This window comes from Platalea leucorodia (genome assembly GCF_965183815.1).
Source record: "Platalea leucorodia genome assembly, chromosome: 5".
NCBI classification, from domain to species: Eukaryota; Metazoa; Chordata; class Aves; order Pelecaniformes; family Threskiornithidae; genus Platalea; species Platalea leucorodia.
This window is the reverse complement of record NC_138827.1, coordinates 11,305,089-11,322,599: the sequence shown is the minus strand read 5'-3', so window position 1 is coordinate 11,322,599 and position 17,511 is coordinate 11,305,089. Positions and strand designations below refer to the sequence as shown.

Sequence of the window (17,511 nt, the reverse complement as noted above, 5' to 3'; positions counted from 1 at the left end):
GTAAGTATTCTCCCCATTTATTTTTTTCAGTTGCAAATGAATAAGCTTTAAGGTACTTATTGACAAAACAGTTTAAACATCATTCAGATTTTACACTGGACACAAGATTTAGGCTGTTTTGTAAAATATTGGGAAGGTATTGAGTTGATTTCACTATGACCACTGTTTTGATTGTTCTCTGCAATTCAAAAAATAACAAATATTTTTTTTATTTCAAGAAATAATTTTCATTCACCCATTTATCTCTTTTTGCCCTACGCTCACGCCACCATGCTGCGCCATCAAAGTGTTAAACAACAACCACTCTTTACAGCAGCAGAAGCCTTTCCAATATTAGCATCTAAAAAAATTAGTTATTTACAGCAAAGATTTAGGACCCTATACAGACATTGTTGTAAATATTAAGAAATCTTGAAAGAAACCAGCCCTGGCAGGCACTCAGATAGCTATCCCAAATTTTCTGTCATACCTCAGCGTCTCTCGGGCAGTGTATCCAGAGCCAATTAGTATAGATTCATCAAATAGCTTGTCCATACATGGAATAAATTCTACAATTTAAAAAAAAAAAAAAAAAAAAAAAAAGAGAGAGAGAGAGAAAGAAAAGAAAAAGCTATACATAATGATTGGCAAAGGAAATAATCAAAATAAGATAGTTAAGCACTAAACCACTTAACTTAGGTATTTAAACCCAAGTCAGAAAGTGGTTTTACTACAGAATTCGTTCCTGAAGCTTATAAAAGGCCGTATCATTTACAAGGGAATTTTCAATTACCCTCTTATGACTATGAACTCCACTGACACTTGCCCCTTGAGTAACATTACGGTACACAGTCAAAGCCACAGCACTGATACAATAAAAACAGTTACAGCTGGAAAGAGAAAAACCCCTTATATTATTTTCAACTTTGCAGAACTTTTTAAATGTAACTAGTGAGTTACTGGAAAGGACAAGTTTGGGTAACACAGTACAACACAACTCTATTTTGTCTGGCATCCTGTATCAGGAATAGCGTGGCCAGCAGGACCAGGGAAGTGATCACCCCCCTGTACTGAGCACTGGTGAGGCCGTGCCTTGAATCCTCTGTTCAGTTCTGGGCCCCTCACTACAAGAAGGACATTGAGGGGCATGTCCAAAGAAGAGAGAGGCGTGTCCAAAGAAGAGCAACAAAGCTGGTGAAGGGTCTGGAGCACAAGTCTTGTGAGGAGCGACTGAGGAAACTGGGGTTGTTTTGCCTGGAGAAAACGAGGCTCAGGGGAGACCTTATTGCTCTCTACAACTACCTGAAAGGAGGTCGTAGCGGGGTGGGGGTCAGTCGCTTCTCCCAAGTAACAAGCAACGGGACCACAGGAAACGGCCTCCAAGCTGCGCCAGGGGAGGTTTAGGTTGGATACTAGGAAAAATTTCTTCACTGAAAGGGCAGTCAGGCACTGGAACAGGCTGCCCAGGGAAGTGGTTGAGTCTCCATCCCTGGAGGTATTTAAAAGACGGGTAGATGTGGTGCTTAGGGACATGGTTTAGGGGTGGACTTGGCAGTGCTAGGTTAATGGTTGGACTTGATGATCCTAAGGGTCTTTTTAGAACCTAAACAATTCTATGATTTTATCTTATCATACAAGCTGTATCCCAAAATATAATGAAGAATACATGCAACTTGGGGTCCAGAGAACAAAAGGAAGATTTCAGTAACAAAATCAAGTGACAAAGCAAGACCAAAGAAGCATTTTCTTTCTAAATATAGAAATCAAGAAGTTTATGGAATTGATTAGGTAACTCCACCCTACAGGCAGATGATGGAAATGGCAGGAAGGATTAACTGCTCCCACCTCCAAATAATACAACAAGCTAAATCTTATTAACGAATAAGCAAAAAGTCAAATAAAGAGAAAGAGGAGCATCCAGCAATCTTCATTCTCCACAGATTTCCAAACAATATTAAAGATAAAAATCCAGCATTTTCTGAATGAAATCTGAAATGGACACGGAATCAGTGAGGTCCACTTAAATGAATGGGACAATGTGGTAGCCATCTTTGCTTTTAAGAGAATGCCACACTCTGCAAAAATACAGAAGAAGAGAAAATGAGCACATTGGCATTGTTTTTTGAGGGGGGTAGAGATCTGGAACACTTACAGTGGAAAAAGCAAATAAAGAATGGGAATAAACATTTTAGAACAACCCACTATTTTACAAGGCAACCACCACAGAAGTTGTGACGTGAGAATAAATTCAGTGATAGCCAGCAAATAATACTGTGGAGAAAAAAGCTGAGTCAAAAAGATGGTTGGAAAGGAACTGCCTTTGATCAAGCCACTCTGAAAAAACGAATTAGTCTTAGATGCACTAGTGTTAGCAGAGCAAAGAGATTAAGACACAAACCCCAACGATGAAAAAAAGCAAAGGAAATGCAAATTGAAAAACACTAATGAGTCTCTGTGTCTTGAACACATTTAACATTGATATTCCTGTGTCGTGCTATTACTCTTAATGTGAAGTAGTAAGAGAAATTAAAGTAAAGCAAGCAATAATAAATTGTTTACACTGGACTACTGATTGAATGCTCTCATCATTAAACTTCGTAACATAAGAATATTTTACGTTGAAGCTAAGAAATGTTCACAATGTTCAGTCATTAGAATTTCAGAAACACCATACAAACTATTCTAGCTTTTTGAAATGGACATCTCAGTTAAAATTCTCAGAAGAAATGGCTTAATAGGGATGAAAACAGTTAAGTCTTTAGATTCAATTTGATTTCTATCTTCTAAACCAGTTTTTAAAACCTCTACTAATATTTATGTGCATACCACATTTTGCTGATATGAAATATTCTTAGACAGAGGCCATCTTTACAGTGATAACAGCGGAGAGAGTACGTACAGTTTCACCTCTGCCCTCTCTTTTAGGAATCAGAAACAAAGTTGCACACAGACCAAATGCATCACAATAAGATATACAGCATTATTCGTCAACTCTCAATCTGAGAAGACTCAGTTTGAGGATTATTTCACTGAGAACGGTAACGCCAATGGCAAGACCCACAAACATGAAACACCTCCCTCAGCACCCGTTCATCCAAGTAAGTTGAACTGCAACGTCAGAATGACCGAAGCCTTATCTTCTACAGATCTCCACATACTTTATATCCCACTTCTCTTCCTCACACTCCTTATTCCTCCTGTGATACCACGTCCCCTCTTCTCCTTAACGTTTCTAAGCATTTCCTCCCTAAATCCACTTTGGGGCTTCCAGGTAGCCAAGAGCAGGGCTGGAGGGATGCATTAGCAAGAGGTATGCCAAAACGCCAGCCAGCTGACAAAGGGCAATGAATTGCTAAGCTCACACTGCTGTTTATTCCTCCAATAGAGACACTAGTGTTTGGGCAGCAGAGAAAACTCCAGTTAAAGTTCACAAAGGATGCAGAACATCCTGTCTTTAAGGCCTCGCCCCTCTGTTGAATTTTGTTGAAACGGGTCAAGTTCAGAAGTTATTAAGGAGAGACTGAGAAACATAGAACAACTAAGCTAATTTCTTTAGAAAAATAGCCAAAGAAACAGCTTTCCATGTGACCACAATACTAAATTCCAGAACTAGGAAACACGCTATTTTTTTTGGCGAGCTAACAATACCTGTAAGACATCATGCTGCCCCATAACTGTTGTTAGCAGAAGGAAAAGAAAGGGCACCACACAGTAAAGATGAAAAGACAGAAGTTAATATTTTACAAATATTGTAAATACTTGTAATTTACAAATTACAATCTCCAATTTTGCAATTCTGCCAGAACAGAACGTATCCACCAAACCTAGTTAATTCAGGCAGACCAAAAATAGCTTTCCTCTGCTAAAGACAAAAGCCATGAGCTGAATCAAACATGGTATCAGGTTTTGACAGAACTACTTCCACTCAGGTTACCAGATTAATATTTTAAAGTATCCATACAACTGTAGGCACAAACTAGCGAAAGTGTTTATCATCAAATGGCAATTACTTGGAACAACAGATATTTAGAAAGCTAGAAAAACCACTTATTCAGTATGCCATCTCATTCAGACGATTTTATTTTTTAAGGAAAGAGAAAAAAGGCAAATCAAAAATCACACCCACTCCCAAAATAATCAGAAGTATGTAATAGTCCAAAACAAACAGTACGCAATATGCCTCAAATACACAAAAACAGTTGAGATCTTTCCAGTTTATAGATACATTTTTAAAAAGTACTACATACGGCTCCTCAAGTCTGTTGTCAAGATGTGCTTAGCAGCAATCAGAAGCTCTTTCCGGAGGTGTGCTGTTTCAGCTGGACAATTGGAGAGCAACTGCAACATTCCTTTTACCATTTGCTGAGAATATTTAGCCACTAATTCCTATAACAAAAAATAACATGAAAACAGTTATTATGACATTCCATTTTAAAGCTTTGCTTTACATTTGCAAAATAACATGCAATTAAAATTCACTTGTTTCTCTTCAAGAAGTCTACTTGTAAGAAGAAATACAATAGCCATTCCATAAATGCCTGGGGCAGGGGGAATGACACATTTTCACTTTGCATTCACATGAGAACACTTCTGAAAGGACAGCCAAGTATAGCTCTGTCTTCAGATTTGCCGGACAAATGCTCTTCTCTCCAGTCCCTGATGCACTGCAGCCATGCTGGTCACTTGCCTGCCATAAAATAACTAGAGATCTGTTGCACTAAGAGTAACAAAGTAACAAAAATGCAACCTACCTGGTAAATTCTTATGATGTAAGCCAAAAAAGACAGTGTTTTAATTTGAGCAGCAATAAAATCGGCATACAATTCCTTGTTGTAAAGTTTATGTTGCCTGAAATTAAATTGAACAGTGGTTACGATTTTGTTCCTCCTCTTTCATACCTTCGTTCAGAAAATTCACAGAAATTTCAAATTACGTCATCTTGTAATGAGGTTCTTGCCATAAGTGAATAAAATCATCACGGGATAGCCCATTTTCAACAAGCTCTCTGCCATTCAAATTCCCAGCATCTTATGCTCTAAGCAGAAACGCACAGCCCTGAGGCAGCCATACAATTTCCAACCTTCTGCAGAAAGCCAAGCCAATACATCAGTATCAAACATTTGGTTCCTTTCCCCTAACTGTGGCAATTTTTTTCTCCAAGCAATATTCCCTCCTACAGACTTGTCTGTCTCTCTCAAGCTTCAGCCACTTATTCAGATCAACCAGGCAGACAGGGAAAGACAGAGATCTTACTCCTGCTGCCCTGGTCAGCACCACTTGCTGCTCCTTAGAAACATCTCTCCCTGGAGCAGGAAAAGCAGCACCCATACCTGCAACATCACAAGGCTTCACCTAAGCTATACCTTGGAAGAGCAAAAATCTGTCACTGGTGGTATGGTAAAGATTAAACAACAGCAAGTGTCCTAGCTAACATGGTCTCCATCACATACTATCCGTGGTAATGTGGATTTTTGTCAGAAACTCTATTTTAAAAAATGCATTATCAAATAATAAATTGGGGTCTACTTCACAACTATGGATTTTATCAGTGACATATAATGGAAATATTCAGATTTGCCAATAACTTCACCTACAAAACTTTGACAATTTTAAGTCAAATAATCATTGCTACTTTTGAGATTAAAAGCAGTAAGACTTTTAAGTAGAAGCAAAAATCACAGGATATAAGACAAAATATTTGGGGCAAAATTGAATGGCAAGTTTAAGTAGTTTGTCGCAAATATCAAAATACTGTTAAAATGCTCCTACCTTGCTTGAGCAGAAACCTGTATTATAATAGTGTTCATAATCAAGGGCACAAATTCAGCTACTACATTATGAATGTTCAATTTGTAGAGCTTAAAAAAAAAAAAATAAAGTACTATTAGAGAAATTTGCAAGTCACACTCACAGTCAACTTATTCGAGGGCTAATCAGCAAAAAATGAAGAAATCTCAGCGACTTAGTTTTAGATGATATTTTAATCCCAAAAATACGTTACATTCATTTTTACTAATATGTTAGCCAGTAGAAGTCATTCAGTAATAAAAAGTATTTACATGCAAAATACTGGAATATACCAACCTGATACATAAGAACAACAATAATAGGTAGCTCAGCCAAGACCTTTAGAGATAAAGATCCTCTGGGAATTATAGAATGCTGAAAGAAAGAATACATGTTTTATAAACAGTTTAATTATTAATTCAAAAAAGTATTTGAAATACATTTTTAAAGAAACTGTTCATTTTAATAGCACTATACTTAGCAATAATGACATTTTAAAAGCACAAAACCATTTGGTATTATATTAAATAAAAATCCTGTAACTACAGCTGCATAGAAAATATCTGAAAAGTTTCAATCAGCTTCTACAAATAAATCTGGATAAGAAAAAACACGCAAAAAGAAAAAGCCTATTACCTTTACCTGCCCTTATGATTTGGGGTATTGTGATACAGTCAGTCTCATAGTTAAAGAGCAGCTAGAATACTCACTGTTCTTGTTTCACTATCTTCTCGCTCAGGGTTTACTTTCACCACAATTGTTGTAATCATGCCAACCATTTCAGGAGTAGGAACGGTGTTCTCTGGAATTACCTGAGGATTCTCAAAATACCGATTCTACAAGCAAAGAGCAGAAGAAAAATATAATAATGCTAGTAATCGTCAAAAGGCCATTTACCTCATTAGAATTCCTCCATATAATTTTTCCCCACAACTTATTGCGGATGGTTTTTTCTTCTCTGCACATGACGCTTACAATGCACTATCTACTAGGACTGCACACATATCCCGCAACCTTTCACTCCCACTACAGCAAGAACCAGAAAAGCATCCCCAACCAAGGTGGTTCTTTTGCTAAAGAAAAACATCCAAACAGATACTCTGTATCAGTGAGGAAGAGCAGGCAATGCCTCCACAGAGATAAAGCACATTGAAGAACTCTTATCTGCTAGAAAGTACATCACCTTACCCTTCCCTCAAAAAAAAAACCAAACAAAAAAAAAAAACCAAAACCAACACATTTGGCTACGTGGACATAGCTGTAGTCAATTGATTAGTGCTTTATTACATAAGTTTACCTCAGTTTTCTCATACCAGTAATAGTGTGCTAGAAACAGAAGGTTTTCTAATTCAAAATCTAAATTTCTCCGGTTTTAGACATATTTTTGTTAAATATTTTTATTAAAATCATATTTACTTTGTATCACTAGATACAAAAGTAATGATGTTAATATCTTCTAGAAACAAAATTAAGAAAGAAAATCTAGTTTTCTGACTACAGCAAGGGCAATTTAAAAAATAAAAAGCTTACCACTACTTTTGGAAGTTCCTTATAAATCTGCTTCACAAAGTCCAAAAAATGATGGATCTAGGAAGGAAGAAGTCGGTTTACCATAGAGAAAAAATTTCACAACTTTCGAATCTCTGTATTAACAGTACAACTACATAAAATCTTTCGTCACCACTAGAGTATATTTTTCATTATATTTAAAAAGAATCTGAAAGCATTCTATTTCCTTCTGTGCTGCCAATATTAATTCAAATTGTACTTGCAAAGAATCCGGTTTACCTATCATCTCAACATAGTCCCAATATAGCATTATTAGAAATAATTACTATAAACCGACCAAGTCTTCCTAGGAGAAAATGAAGGAAAGAAAGCAATGGAATAAAAATGCAAACTTTCAAATACTCCTTCATGAGTCACAGGAGAGAAGCACAGGGGTAGGGGGAAAGCCAATCATAATATTCCTTTCCCAGCACTTTCCCTTCACAAACTAAAAAGGCACCAATTCTCTTCCCTTCTGTGGCAATTTTATTCCTTAGTCTAATCATACTGTCCATAAACACTTAAAGCAAAAACAAATAGGCTTTAACAGTTTGGTTTTTCCCAGGGGTGCTAGCACTATGCAATCCTCTTTTAAAAATTACTTGAAGGTAAAAAAAAAAAAAAAAAAAAAATATGGTTACTACAACAGATCAGCCAACATAAAAGGACAGCAGGAAAAAACAAACAAACAAACCCACTTGAACAAAATGACAATTCTGAAGAGCCTGGCAGTAAGTTCTATACCATATAATATGGTCTATGACTTACTTCTTGAGTGATTGCTGGTCGGAACTGTTTGTGCAATTCGATAATTATTCTTAAGCAAATCAGTACATTTTCTTCATTCTCCGTCTGAAAAAGAGAGAATCTTTAGTAAGCCTACTGCTGCATTCTTCAACTACTCCGTAGAGTACTTCAAAACACTATAAAACTATACTCATCTCAGATACCTACAAGCGCCCCATTAATATGAATTTGCATGAGCAAGATGCTTTTCCTTTGATATAACTTTACCTTGCAGCCTTAGAGCATGGCTAAAATTAAAGTCACCCCTACTGGAACAAAAGACAGAAGTTTCAACCACTCTATACCATCAGACCTGTTTCTAATGCCCCACAGACAGAGACACACGAGTGGGGCTATTTACACACCGAGACACCTCCACATACAGCAGCTTATTTTCTGTGGGCTTCAAATGACAGTGTTTTCAATTTCAAGTAAGAAACAAAACAAAATCTCTAGAATAAGGTATCTGCACTTATAAAAACCAGAAAAGCATTCATGAATGAAGTCTTGTTTAGCATGAGATAGCATGCATAGTTCCTTGCACTTGTAACATCCAAGCTTCTAAAGGGCAGACGAGAACATGCAGAAAACCTGTAGATAGTAAGATATCACACTGGTGAAGCCTAAATAGAACGCACTTCCACTCTTGCTCCAGAAGCACAGCTATTTAAAATCCTACCCCCAGTAACTTTTTGAGATGAAGAAAGAAGAGGAAAATCTTTCTGTAAATTTGGAACAGTTTTAAGAGGGGGGAAAAAATACCTCTAGAAATCTAAACATCACAGACAGGATATTTTTGGTATGAAGACGAAGATGTTCATTTGTTGGTATTCTGTGAATTATTTCAAGCACTAGCTTTCGGAGTTGCTGGAGAAAAAAAAAAAAAAGAAAAAGGGAAAAAAATAAAGACATGATAGAACTTTCTAAAAGCCCACAAAAACAACAATTGGTTGCAACATCTTTTCAGCGTAATACTTCTGCATGCTTAAAAAGAAGAAAAACCCACTTTACTTTGTGCAGACATATGCTTATATACAAACACATAATGCTTCCTACTACCCATGTATGTGAATAAGGCAAATTTAACAAATTTACAGTTGAAAAATGCAAGTTCTCACACTTTAAGGAACTCAGTTTTAAGTATTTAATGACATAGATTCAACTTTTGCCTTTCATTCCACAGTAAAATCAGTAATTTCTAGCAATGTGTCATTTTTCAGTGAGAAAGCCAATTCTGTTGCACCTGGTTTTTCCTCATTTTTCATAGAAGCACAGATTTGCAAAGTTTATAAGTAACTTACTTAGAAACTAGACTTTTTCGATTTCTCTCCAAATGACAGATCTATTTTTAACAACAAAGTCTATACATTAGTCAATTCATTAGTTTAATCAAGTACTTCACCGAACGAGTAGTCTGCTGCACACATTGCAAAAACGTAAGAGATGTTCCACACAGTTTACCTGTGCTGGCTTCTCCTGCAGAAACTGAACTTCTCCATCCTGTAGAAAGGTGAGAAACCTAGGGATGATATGTTCCAGGAACGTAGAATATTGAGGGGATGATGTCACATTCTAAATAAGAACAGAAGAAAGAGAAAGAAAAAAAAAAGGGAAGACAGATATAATAGACATTACACAGATGATATCAAGTTACAGTCAAAGCCACTATTAAACGTTTTCAGTGACTTTTTAATAGATTCAGTGATTACGCATCTGCTGACACACTACAGAGCATTATTAGTGAAACAAACAAAAGGGAATACAAATGAATATCTTTCCTCCAAACCCAGACTGTAATATGTTTTTTTTCTATTTTGACACCGTCACCTCACATAGAAAATAAAAATCAGCATAACACAGAGCTATTTTAAATGGGGGGGAAAAAAAAAAACCAACACTGCAGATGTTCTTGAACAAGAAAGATTAACAAGCACACTCACATTTCATGGCTCTAGGATTCCCAAGACTTTTCAGTCGCTGTTAAATTAAGATTTATTTCTGCAAATATGTGTACATGCATATATCAGCTAAACTGAGCATTACTTTCCACTGTGAAAATGATCTTTCACTACTGTCCCCTTGTTGTAAAGCCAGAAGAAATATTAGATGAGCAAGCCTCCTCCATCTGCAACTGCTGCATCTGCCTTAAAAAAAAAATATCTAACTTGGCCACTGTGAGGTTTATTTGGACACTCAGCTGTAGTTTATGTACGTGTTGTAAGGCAACTCTCTCAAGTATTTGTGATACAGAAGCATACCAGTCTGTTAATAAAGGTACAGATAAGAACACAATATTCTTTTGAAAAAAATCTATGTATGTATTTCAGGGGCCTGTTCACATTACTTCTTGAATAACACACAAGGTATATATAGCCACTTCCTTTTATAGATTTCCACTACTATTCTTTACTTTGCAGTAAGATTTCAAAACACGCAACCATAAATCGTATTACACTAGGCACTGTGCAAACAGAGTTTTTTGTTATCTCAAGGGCTTTCAAGAAAGCAGACAGACATCATAAGGGCACAAAAACATTTTAAATGCATGTGCTGGTTTTGGCTGGGGTAGAGTTAATTTTCTTCATAGTAGCTAGTACGGGGCTATGTTTTGGATTTGTGCTGAAAACAGTGTTGATGATACTGGGATGCTTTAGTTACTGCTGAGCAGTGCTTACACAGAGGCAAGGCCTTTTCTGCTTCTCACCCTGCCCCACCTGCGAGGAGGCTGGGGGTGCACATGAAGCTGGGAGGGGACACAGCTGGGACAGCTGACCCCAACTGACCAAAGGGACATCCCATGACATACGACATCATGCTCAGCGTATAAAGCTGGGGGAAGAAGAAGGAAGGGGGGGACATTTGGAGTTATGGCATTTTGTCTTCCCAAGTAACCATTACACGTGATGAAGCCCTGCTTTCCTGGGGATGGCTGAACAGCTGCCTGCTAATGGGAAGCAGTGAATGAATTCCTTGTTCTGCTTTGCTTGCATGCACAGCTTTTGCCTTACCTATTAAACTGCCTTTATCTCAGCCTGCAAGTTTTCTCACTTTTACCCTTCCAATTCTCTCCCCCATTCCACCGGGGGGTGGGGGGGCAGTGAGCAAGCAGCTGTGTGGTAGTTGCCAGTTACCACAAAAATGCAAGACATGATATTATCAACAGCAGATTAGCCTGCATCTTCCCTTCACCTCAAAGGTCTTCCAAAGAAAGTCTGTCTGTATCTTCTCCTCCTCCATCTCCCCTATAGTCTTTCCAGTTTTGAAAGACTCTTAACCTCCCCAACTCTACGCCATAAGAATGGTCCCACTTTGGAGGAAGAAAGGAAGGGAAGTTTCCAACAACAAATAAAACAGGTATTGCTGCATTCTTGGAAAGTGGCTCACAAATCCATTCAAGGAAAAGTATACCTTCACAAACCCAGCTTAAATTTCTGAAAGCACCTTCCCAATATCTTTGCTAAACAGCAAAGAGCAGAAAATCAGCAGTACTCTGGATATCTATGAATTGCTGTTCTGAACCCCACAGGAAACTAAAACCCCCGCTACTCTAACAAAGTTCAGAATTACACTGCTGGCACAAAACAGCAGCAGCAGCAATGGAGGTTGATTCTGGAAGCTTTTTCTCCTCCAAAACAGAGACTGAAAGACAATGAATACACTCCTCTCTCCCTATTTAGAATACAGAATCTGTATGAAGAAATAGAGAAAGAAAAAATTCCCCCTCAAAACAAAATTTCTGAGACAAAAGATTCGAAACTATGAAACGTTTCCATCCAGAAATTGGTTTAGAAGAGCAACATCCTCTGCTAACCCAGAACAACACCCTGATAACCAGCGCAACAGCTAGCACTGTCAAGTGGTTAACATTATGGTGAAGCACCTCAGTTTTAAACCTCACTTCGAGAAGTCCTCCATAATCATCAATTCACATTCAGTTCTACCCCCATATTGGGTTTGCATGGCAAGGTTTTGGCGGGGGGGGGCAGGCTATAGTGGTGGCTTCTGAGATGCTGCTAGAAGCTTTCCCTATGTCCGATAGAGCCAATGCCAGCCAGCTCCAAGACGGACCCACCGCTGGCCAAGGCCGAGCCCATCAGCGCCTCTGTGATAACATATTTAAGAAGGGGGAAAAAACCCTGAGCAACTGCAGCCGGAGAGAGCAGTGAGAATATGTGAGAGGAACAACTCTGCAGACACCAAGATCAGTGAAGAAGGAGGGAGAATAAATGCTCCAGGCACCAGAGCAGAGATTCCCCTACAGCCCGTGGTGAGCAGCCCGTGGTGAGGCAGGCTGTCCCCATGCAGCCCATGGAGGTCCATGGTGGAGCAGATATCCACCTGCAGCCCATGGAGGACCCCACGCCAGAGCAGGTGGATGCCCAAAGGAGGCTGTGACCCCATGGGAAGCCCATGCTGGAGCAGGCTCCTGGCAGGACCTGTGGGCCCATGGAGAGAGGAGCCCAGGCTGGAGCAGGTTTGCTGGCAGGACCTGTGACCCTGCGGAGGACCCACACTGGAGTGGTCCACCCCAAAGGACTGCACTGCATGGAAGGGACCTACACTGGAGCAGTTCATGAAGAACTGCGGCCTGTGGGAAGGACTCACATTGGAGAAGTTCGTGGAGAACTGTCTCCCGTGGGAGGGACCCCATGCTGGAGCAGGGGAAGAGTGTGAGGAGTCCTCCCCCTGAGGAGGAAGGAGCGGCAGAGACAACGTGTGATGAACTGACCACAGCCTCCATTCCCCGTCCCCCTGTGCCACTGAGGGGAGGAGGTAGAGAAATCAGGAGTGAAGTTAAGCCTGGGAAGACGGAAGGTGTTTTTAAGATTTTATTTTATTTCTCACTATCCTACTCTGATTTGATTGGTAATAAATTAAATTAATTTCCTCGAGATGAGTCTGTTTTGCCTGTGACAGTAACTGGTGAATGATATCACTGTCCTTATCTCGACCCACGAGCTTTTCGTTACATCTTCTCTCCCCTGTCCAGCTGAGAAGGGGAGTGATAGAGCAGCTTTGGTGAGCACCTGGCATCCAACCAGGGTCAACCCACCACAACCCCTAACTAGAGAGACATCCAGATCAATAACACAGCCAACAGAATCTGAATGCTGTAACTTTCAACAAGCAACTAATTAATTAATGAAAAAAAAATATTTTTTCACTTAAAGAAGTGAAAAATAAAACCTGCTGAACTTCATAGGTATTGGAAGCTGAAGTAGGTGATAGAGAAGAGTTAATAAGGAGACCATGGAAACAGAAGATGAAAAGAAACCACCTAGCATAAGAACATGCAACAATACTGTCCACAACCTCCAAAGGAAAAAAGGAAACTAAAACTATACTACTGGCTCCTCTTACTCTCTCAAGTATTTTCCAATAAGTAGAACTGTCCTTCAGGATAAATCAATTCATCATCTCTTTATGTAGGATCATGCTACAGAACCAATTGAGCTCCCAGAGAAGAAAGCTACGCCATCCCGAACATTATCAAACCAAATATTGAACAAGTACTTCCCTACTCAAGACAAGAGCAAAGAGAACCAGCTAAGCCTTCAGATTCCAAAAAGATTGCTAGACTAAGCTGTTAAAACTATTCTTTTACTCAGATAACAAACTGTTTCAGAGATGCTAGGTCAGCTTAAACAGATACAAAACTCCACAAAGATATTTTTAGATAGCCATTCATGGTAATATGAAGCTCTGCTCACCCCAGTCGCATATAGATGCGGAACTGTCAGAGATATCTACTTTGCTTATACACACTAAGCAAGGATTAAGCCTTTTAACCTTTTTTTTTTTTATAATACAGTTACGCCAGCTCTAAACTTATTATTCCACTATGTTAACCTGAACTAAACAAAAAAATTCACTGGACAGGAAATTCCACCAGTAACTCAGAAACAACTAAAAATCAGCACAGCCTTCAACATCCAGCACCTGTTGGATGTAACTTTGCATAAAGCTTACTTAGAAATATCCAAAGACATTAAACAGGACTAGAATGTGTACTTATGTTTCCCTATCATGGACTAAGCGAAATCACTTCAAATAAACAGGTAAGAACAAAATATATTATAGTAGTAGCGCTTTTTTTAATCCCAACATGGCTAAAAAACTAGATAAAGAGAGAATTACAGTGATTCTAAGATCTTGAACTTATTCTACAAAATAACAAGTTCTCTATAATTTCAGAACAGACACATAATAACTAAGTATTCAACTAAAGTATAATTTCTGCTAACACAGGATTGGTTTAACTTGTGTCTCACTTTTTTTTCTGCTGCTCATTTAAACCTGATGGTCCATCACTATGCAAAAGATGTCACTGGAGCCATCTCCACTCCTGATGTCAGATTCTCCATCTGACAACTCCTCCCTCACTTCTATACTATGGAACTACTCAGAGGAATCAGAGGGGCCTCTGTTTCCTTGTGCTTGTGAGGGCACAATACACATTTGAACTAAATAAAAGAAAGCTTTAAATACAGAGATTTCATATCATTGAACAAAATGGAAGAAAAGTCTATTACTTCACCTTTATTTAAATGCTTACTCAATAAAGATTAGAGAATGAAAGAGCCCTCCAAGTCCAAATGTAGAAATTCTTCAATAACCTAATTCCTAAATACAAACCTAAATCAATGACTTGTAACAATATAAATCATAAGTCACAAGATACTAATATTAATATTTTAACCACGTAACATCAGAAATCAAACCAACATACATAAGATTGCCATTTCAGAAGGTTGGGGCTTTTTGGTGGGGTTTGTTGTTCGGTTTGTTTTTTTTTTGGTTTTTTTGTGTTTGTTTTTTTTTTTTACCTCAAAATTCTCACTGACTTCTTGCATCATTTTCAGTTTGGTTTCGTCAGCTGAAAATAGAAATTCAAGCAAAAAAATTAAATGTAAAAACTACATCATGAAGGAAAACACCAGGCTTATGAATCAAAGAAGCAATCAGATCTTATCAGTTTAGCTATCACTGCCCAATTATAAGGCACACAATTCTCACAAACAACCATCACACAACTGCACACGCACACAGCTCGCTCACTTTGGCTCATGCAAGTATTACTCATCACTTTGCTTCTTCAAAAATCAAAATTCAAATCAAATTCCAAGTGAATTCAACACATGTTTATCAACTGTCTAAACAATACTACGTTTGTGAAACAAAATACTGAAGAACTGTAACTTTCAACAGAAAAAAAGTATCTTACGTGTATTGACGTCTGTAAGAGCAGCCACAAACTGAAGGTATTTTTTCATCAAAGTGGTTTGGTCCACCACCGTAGGCCCTTGTGCTGAAACGAATGCCATCTCGGAGGAGGAAGGATCAGCTTTCAGTACATAAAATCAAGACCAACACACCTACAAAAAAAAATATTTATTAGTTTCTATGGCTGGTTAACAGCAGCTATCACATCACCTACATCCATTCTTTTGACGTATTGAAGAGGACACATCTTTTCCAAAAAGCACAACTGCCACGTTTAGTTAGGCTTACAAATATAATGCCTAGCATGTACAGCATTCAATCATTCAATATCACAGGAACACACTTTTAGGTACAAGTGGTTCCTGGGCCTTTCTTACCACAGCGCAAACATTCACGCGTTTTGTTTGGTTTCGTTTCTCCCAGAAGCAGCAGCAGGCTCAGGGATGCTCCCGGCGCTGCACACCTGTTATCCTGCCTTCCCACCCGGCCAGATCCCAAACTTCCAGCTACCCTTGGACGCACCCCGGCAGGACTCGCTCCCAGAGGTGCCAGAAGTTGTCCTGCCGCCATCAGCTGCCTTTCTTGCTTGTAAAGAAACCTGAAATCAAATTCAGCTTGAAAGACCGGCGACCTCTCTCCTCGCCTCGGCGCTTTCCTGTCAGCTCCCCTACCCAGCCCGCCTCAGCCGAGCCGCCCTTCGCGGCGCCCGCCGCCACCAACAGCCGAGGGTGCCCCGCAAACACCCCCACCCCGTGCCCCCGCGGCTGCCCCAGGGCCGGGGCGCTGCCCGCAGGGCCCCGCGTCCCCTCACCTTCCCCGCCGCAGCGCTGGCCGCCGCCGGGTCGCTGCCCGCTGCCAGGGCGCCATCACGCCGACCCCATCCCCGCCGAGGCGACCGCCCTGTGAACACAGGCGCCCGTCAACGGCCGCAACGACGCTTCCCCCCGTCCCTCAGCCCCCCCAGCTGCCAGCCCCAGCCCGAGGCCTCCGAGCGCCGTGCTGCCGGGGCTCCGGCCCCTTCCTCCTCCCCGCCGCCCGCCCGTTCCGCCCCACCGGCTGCGCCGCGCCGGGCCTCGCCTCCCGCCGCTTCGCTTCACCCCGCCCCCGCGCCCAGGCCCGGGCCCCACCGAGGCGCTGCCACCGCCGCCCCCGGCGCCCCTCACCCCGCGGCTCACCGGGCTCGGCCGGCCTTGGCCCCCCAGCTCCCTCCTTTGTTGCTCCCGGAGGCCGGCGGCAGCGCATGGGCGCAACGGAAGCGCCCGAGCCCAGTTCCGGCCGCCTCCTCCCGCTACCCGCCTCCCGCGCATCTCCCGGGCGGGGGCGGGCGCTGAGGCCCACGGCACCGCCCGCTCCCCTCACCGCGGCCCGAGGCGGGGGGACCCGCAACCCCCAGCCACCCCCTGCCCCGCCCCGCCCCGCCGGGGTTCGCCCCAGCTGGGAAGGGCGCCCGCCAGCTCCCGCCGCCGCCGGGCCGCGCTGGCTGAGGCCAGGCCGGCCAGCCCCGTCCCTCCCCTCAGCCCCGGGGTCTCCGCTAACGCAGCGGCCGCCGGGCGCGACGCCGCTAACAGCGGGCGAGGAGTTACCGCGGGCAGATGCGATCGCTGTCGGTCCCCCCGGCAGGCCCGGGCCCCTGCCGCCGAGGGCCGGGCCGGGCCCGCCCCGCCGCTGCAGCCGCGGCTGCCGCCCGGGGGAGCGGCGGCAGAAGCGGCTGCGCCGCTCCGGGGAACCGGGAGCGAAGCCGGTAGAGGGGCCTGGTCCGTACAAAAAAAAAAAAAAAAAAAGCAGTACTTCAAGTACTTAAAAAACCTGCGTTGCGTTTGTGAGAGCCGCTCTCCTGGCCCATCCAGAAGCTCCCATTGCCCACTTCGCCTTAGACTCCTTAGCAGGAGCCGCCAGCCCGGACGCTGAGCGAGCGGGTAACCGCAGCCGAACTGCCCGCGGCTGCGGCGTCCTCACCCGCCAGAGCCCGACAAACGCCTTATCCTTGCCGTGTCAGCCACCAACCCAAAACACAACTCTTTCCCAAACGCTCACCCGCTCCGCAGATGGGCAGCATTTGTGCTTTTTATGTATGTTTTTTTAAATCCCCGGCGGTGTTGCAGCAGCCCGTTACGTTGGCAACCCAACCCCGCAGGAACTTCCCCCGGAGCGGCCGGTTGGGCGCCGCCGCGGGGGAGCGTCCCGGGG

The 17,511-nt window shown here is 41.8% G+C and overlaps 1 protein-coding gene across 8 annotated transcripts in view; it reads right to left on the bottom strand.

The window, feature by feature from the left end:
* Nucleotides 1-17,426, bottom strand: part of TRRAP (transformation/transcription domain associated protein) — a 104,203-nt gene extending 86,777 nt beyond the window's left edge. For 7 of the 8 annotated variants that reach the window (XM_082312334.1, XM_082312340.1, XM_082312337.1 and 4 more), the window contains exons 1-14: nt 16,500-16,571; nt 16,136-16,224; nt 15,326-15,476; nt 14,928-14,977; nt 9,562-9,672; nt 8,863-8,967; nt 8,083-8,166; nt 7,297-7,353; nt 6,477-6,602; nt 6,064-6,141; nt 5,749-5,837; nt 4,731-4,827; nt 4,227-4,365; nt 470-548 (exon numbers count right to left, since the gene is read on the bottom strand). In XM_082312334.1, the coding sequence (XP_082168460.1) occupies nt 470-548; nt 4,227-4,365; nt 4,731-4,827; nt 5,749-5,837; nt 6,064-6,141; nt 6,477-6,602; nt 7,297-7,353; nt 8,083-8,166; nt 8,863-8,967; nt 9,562-9,672; nt 14,928-14,977; nt 15,326-15,425 (1,115 nt within the window). In that variant the 5' untranslated portion in view covers nt 15,426-15,476; nt 16,136-16,224; nt 16,500-16,571. Of the gene's footprint in view, nt 1-469; nt 549-4,226; nt 4,366-4,730; nt 4,828-5,748; nt 5,838-6,063; nt 6,142-6,476; nt 6,603-7,296; nt 7,354-8,082; nt 8,167-8,862; nt 8,968-9,561; nt 9,673-14,927; nt 14,978-15,325; nt 15,477-16,135; nt 16,225-16,499; nt 16,572-17,358 lie in introns of those variants that run through there. The other variant, XM_082312335.1, reaches the window with a different exon arrangement.
* Between the last annotated feature and the right edge of the window lie 85 nt (nt 17,427-17,511).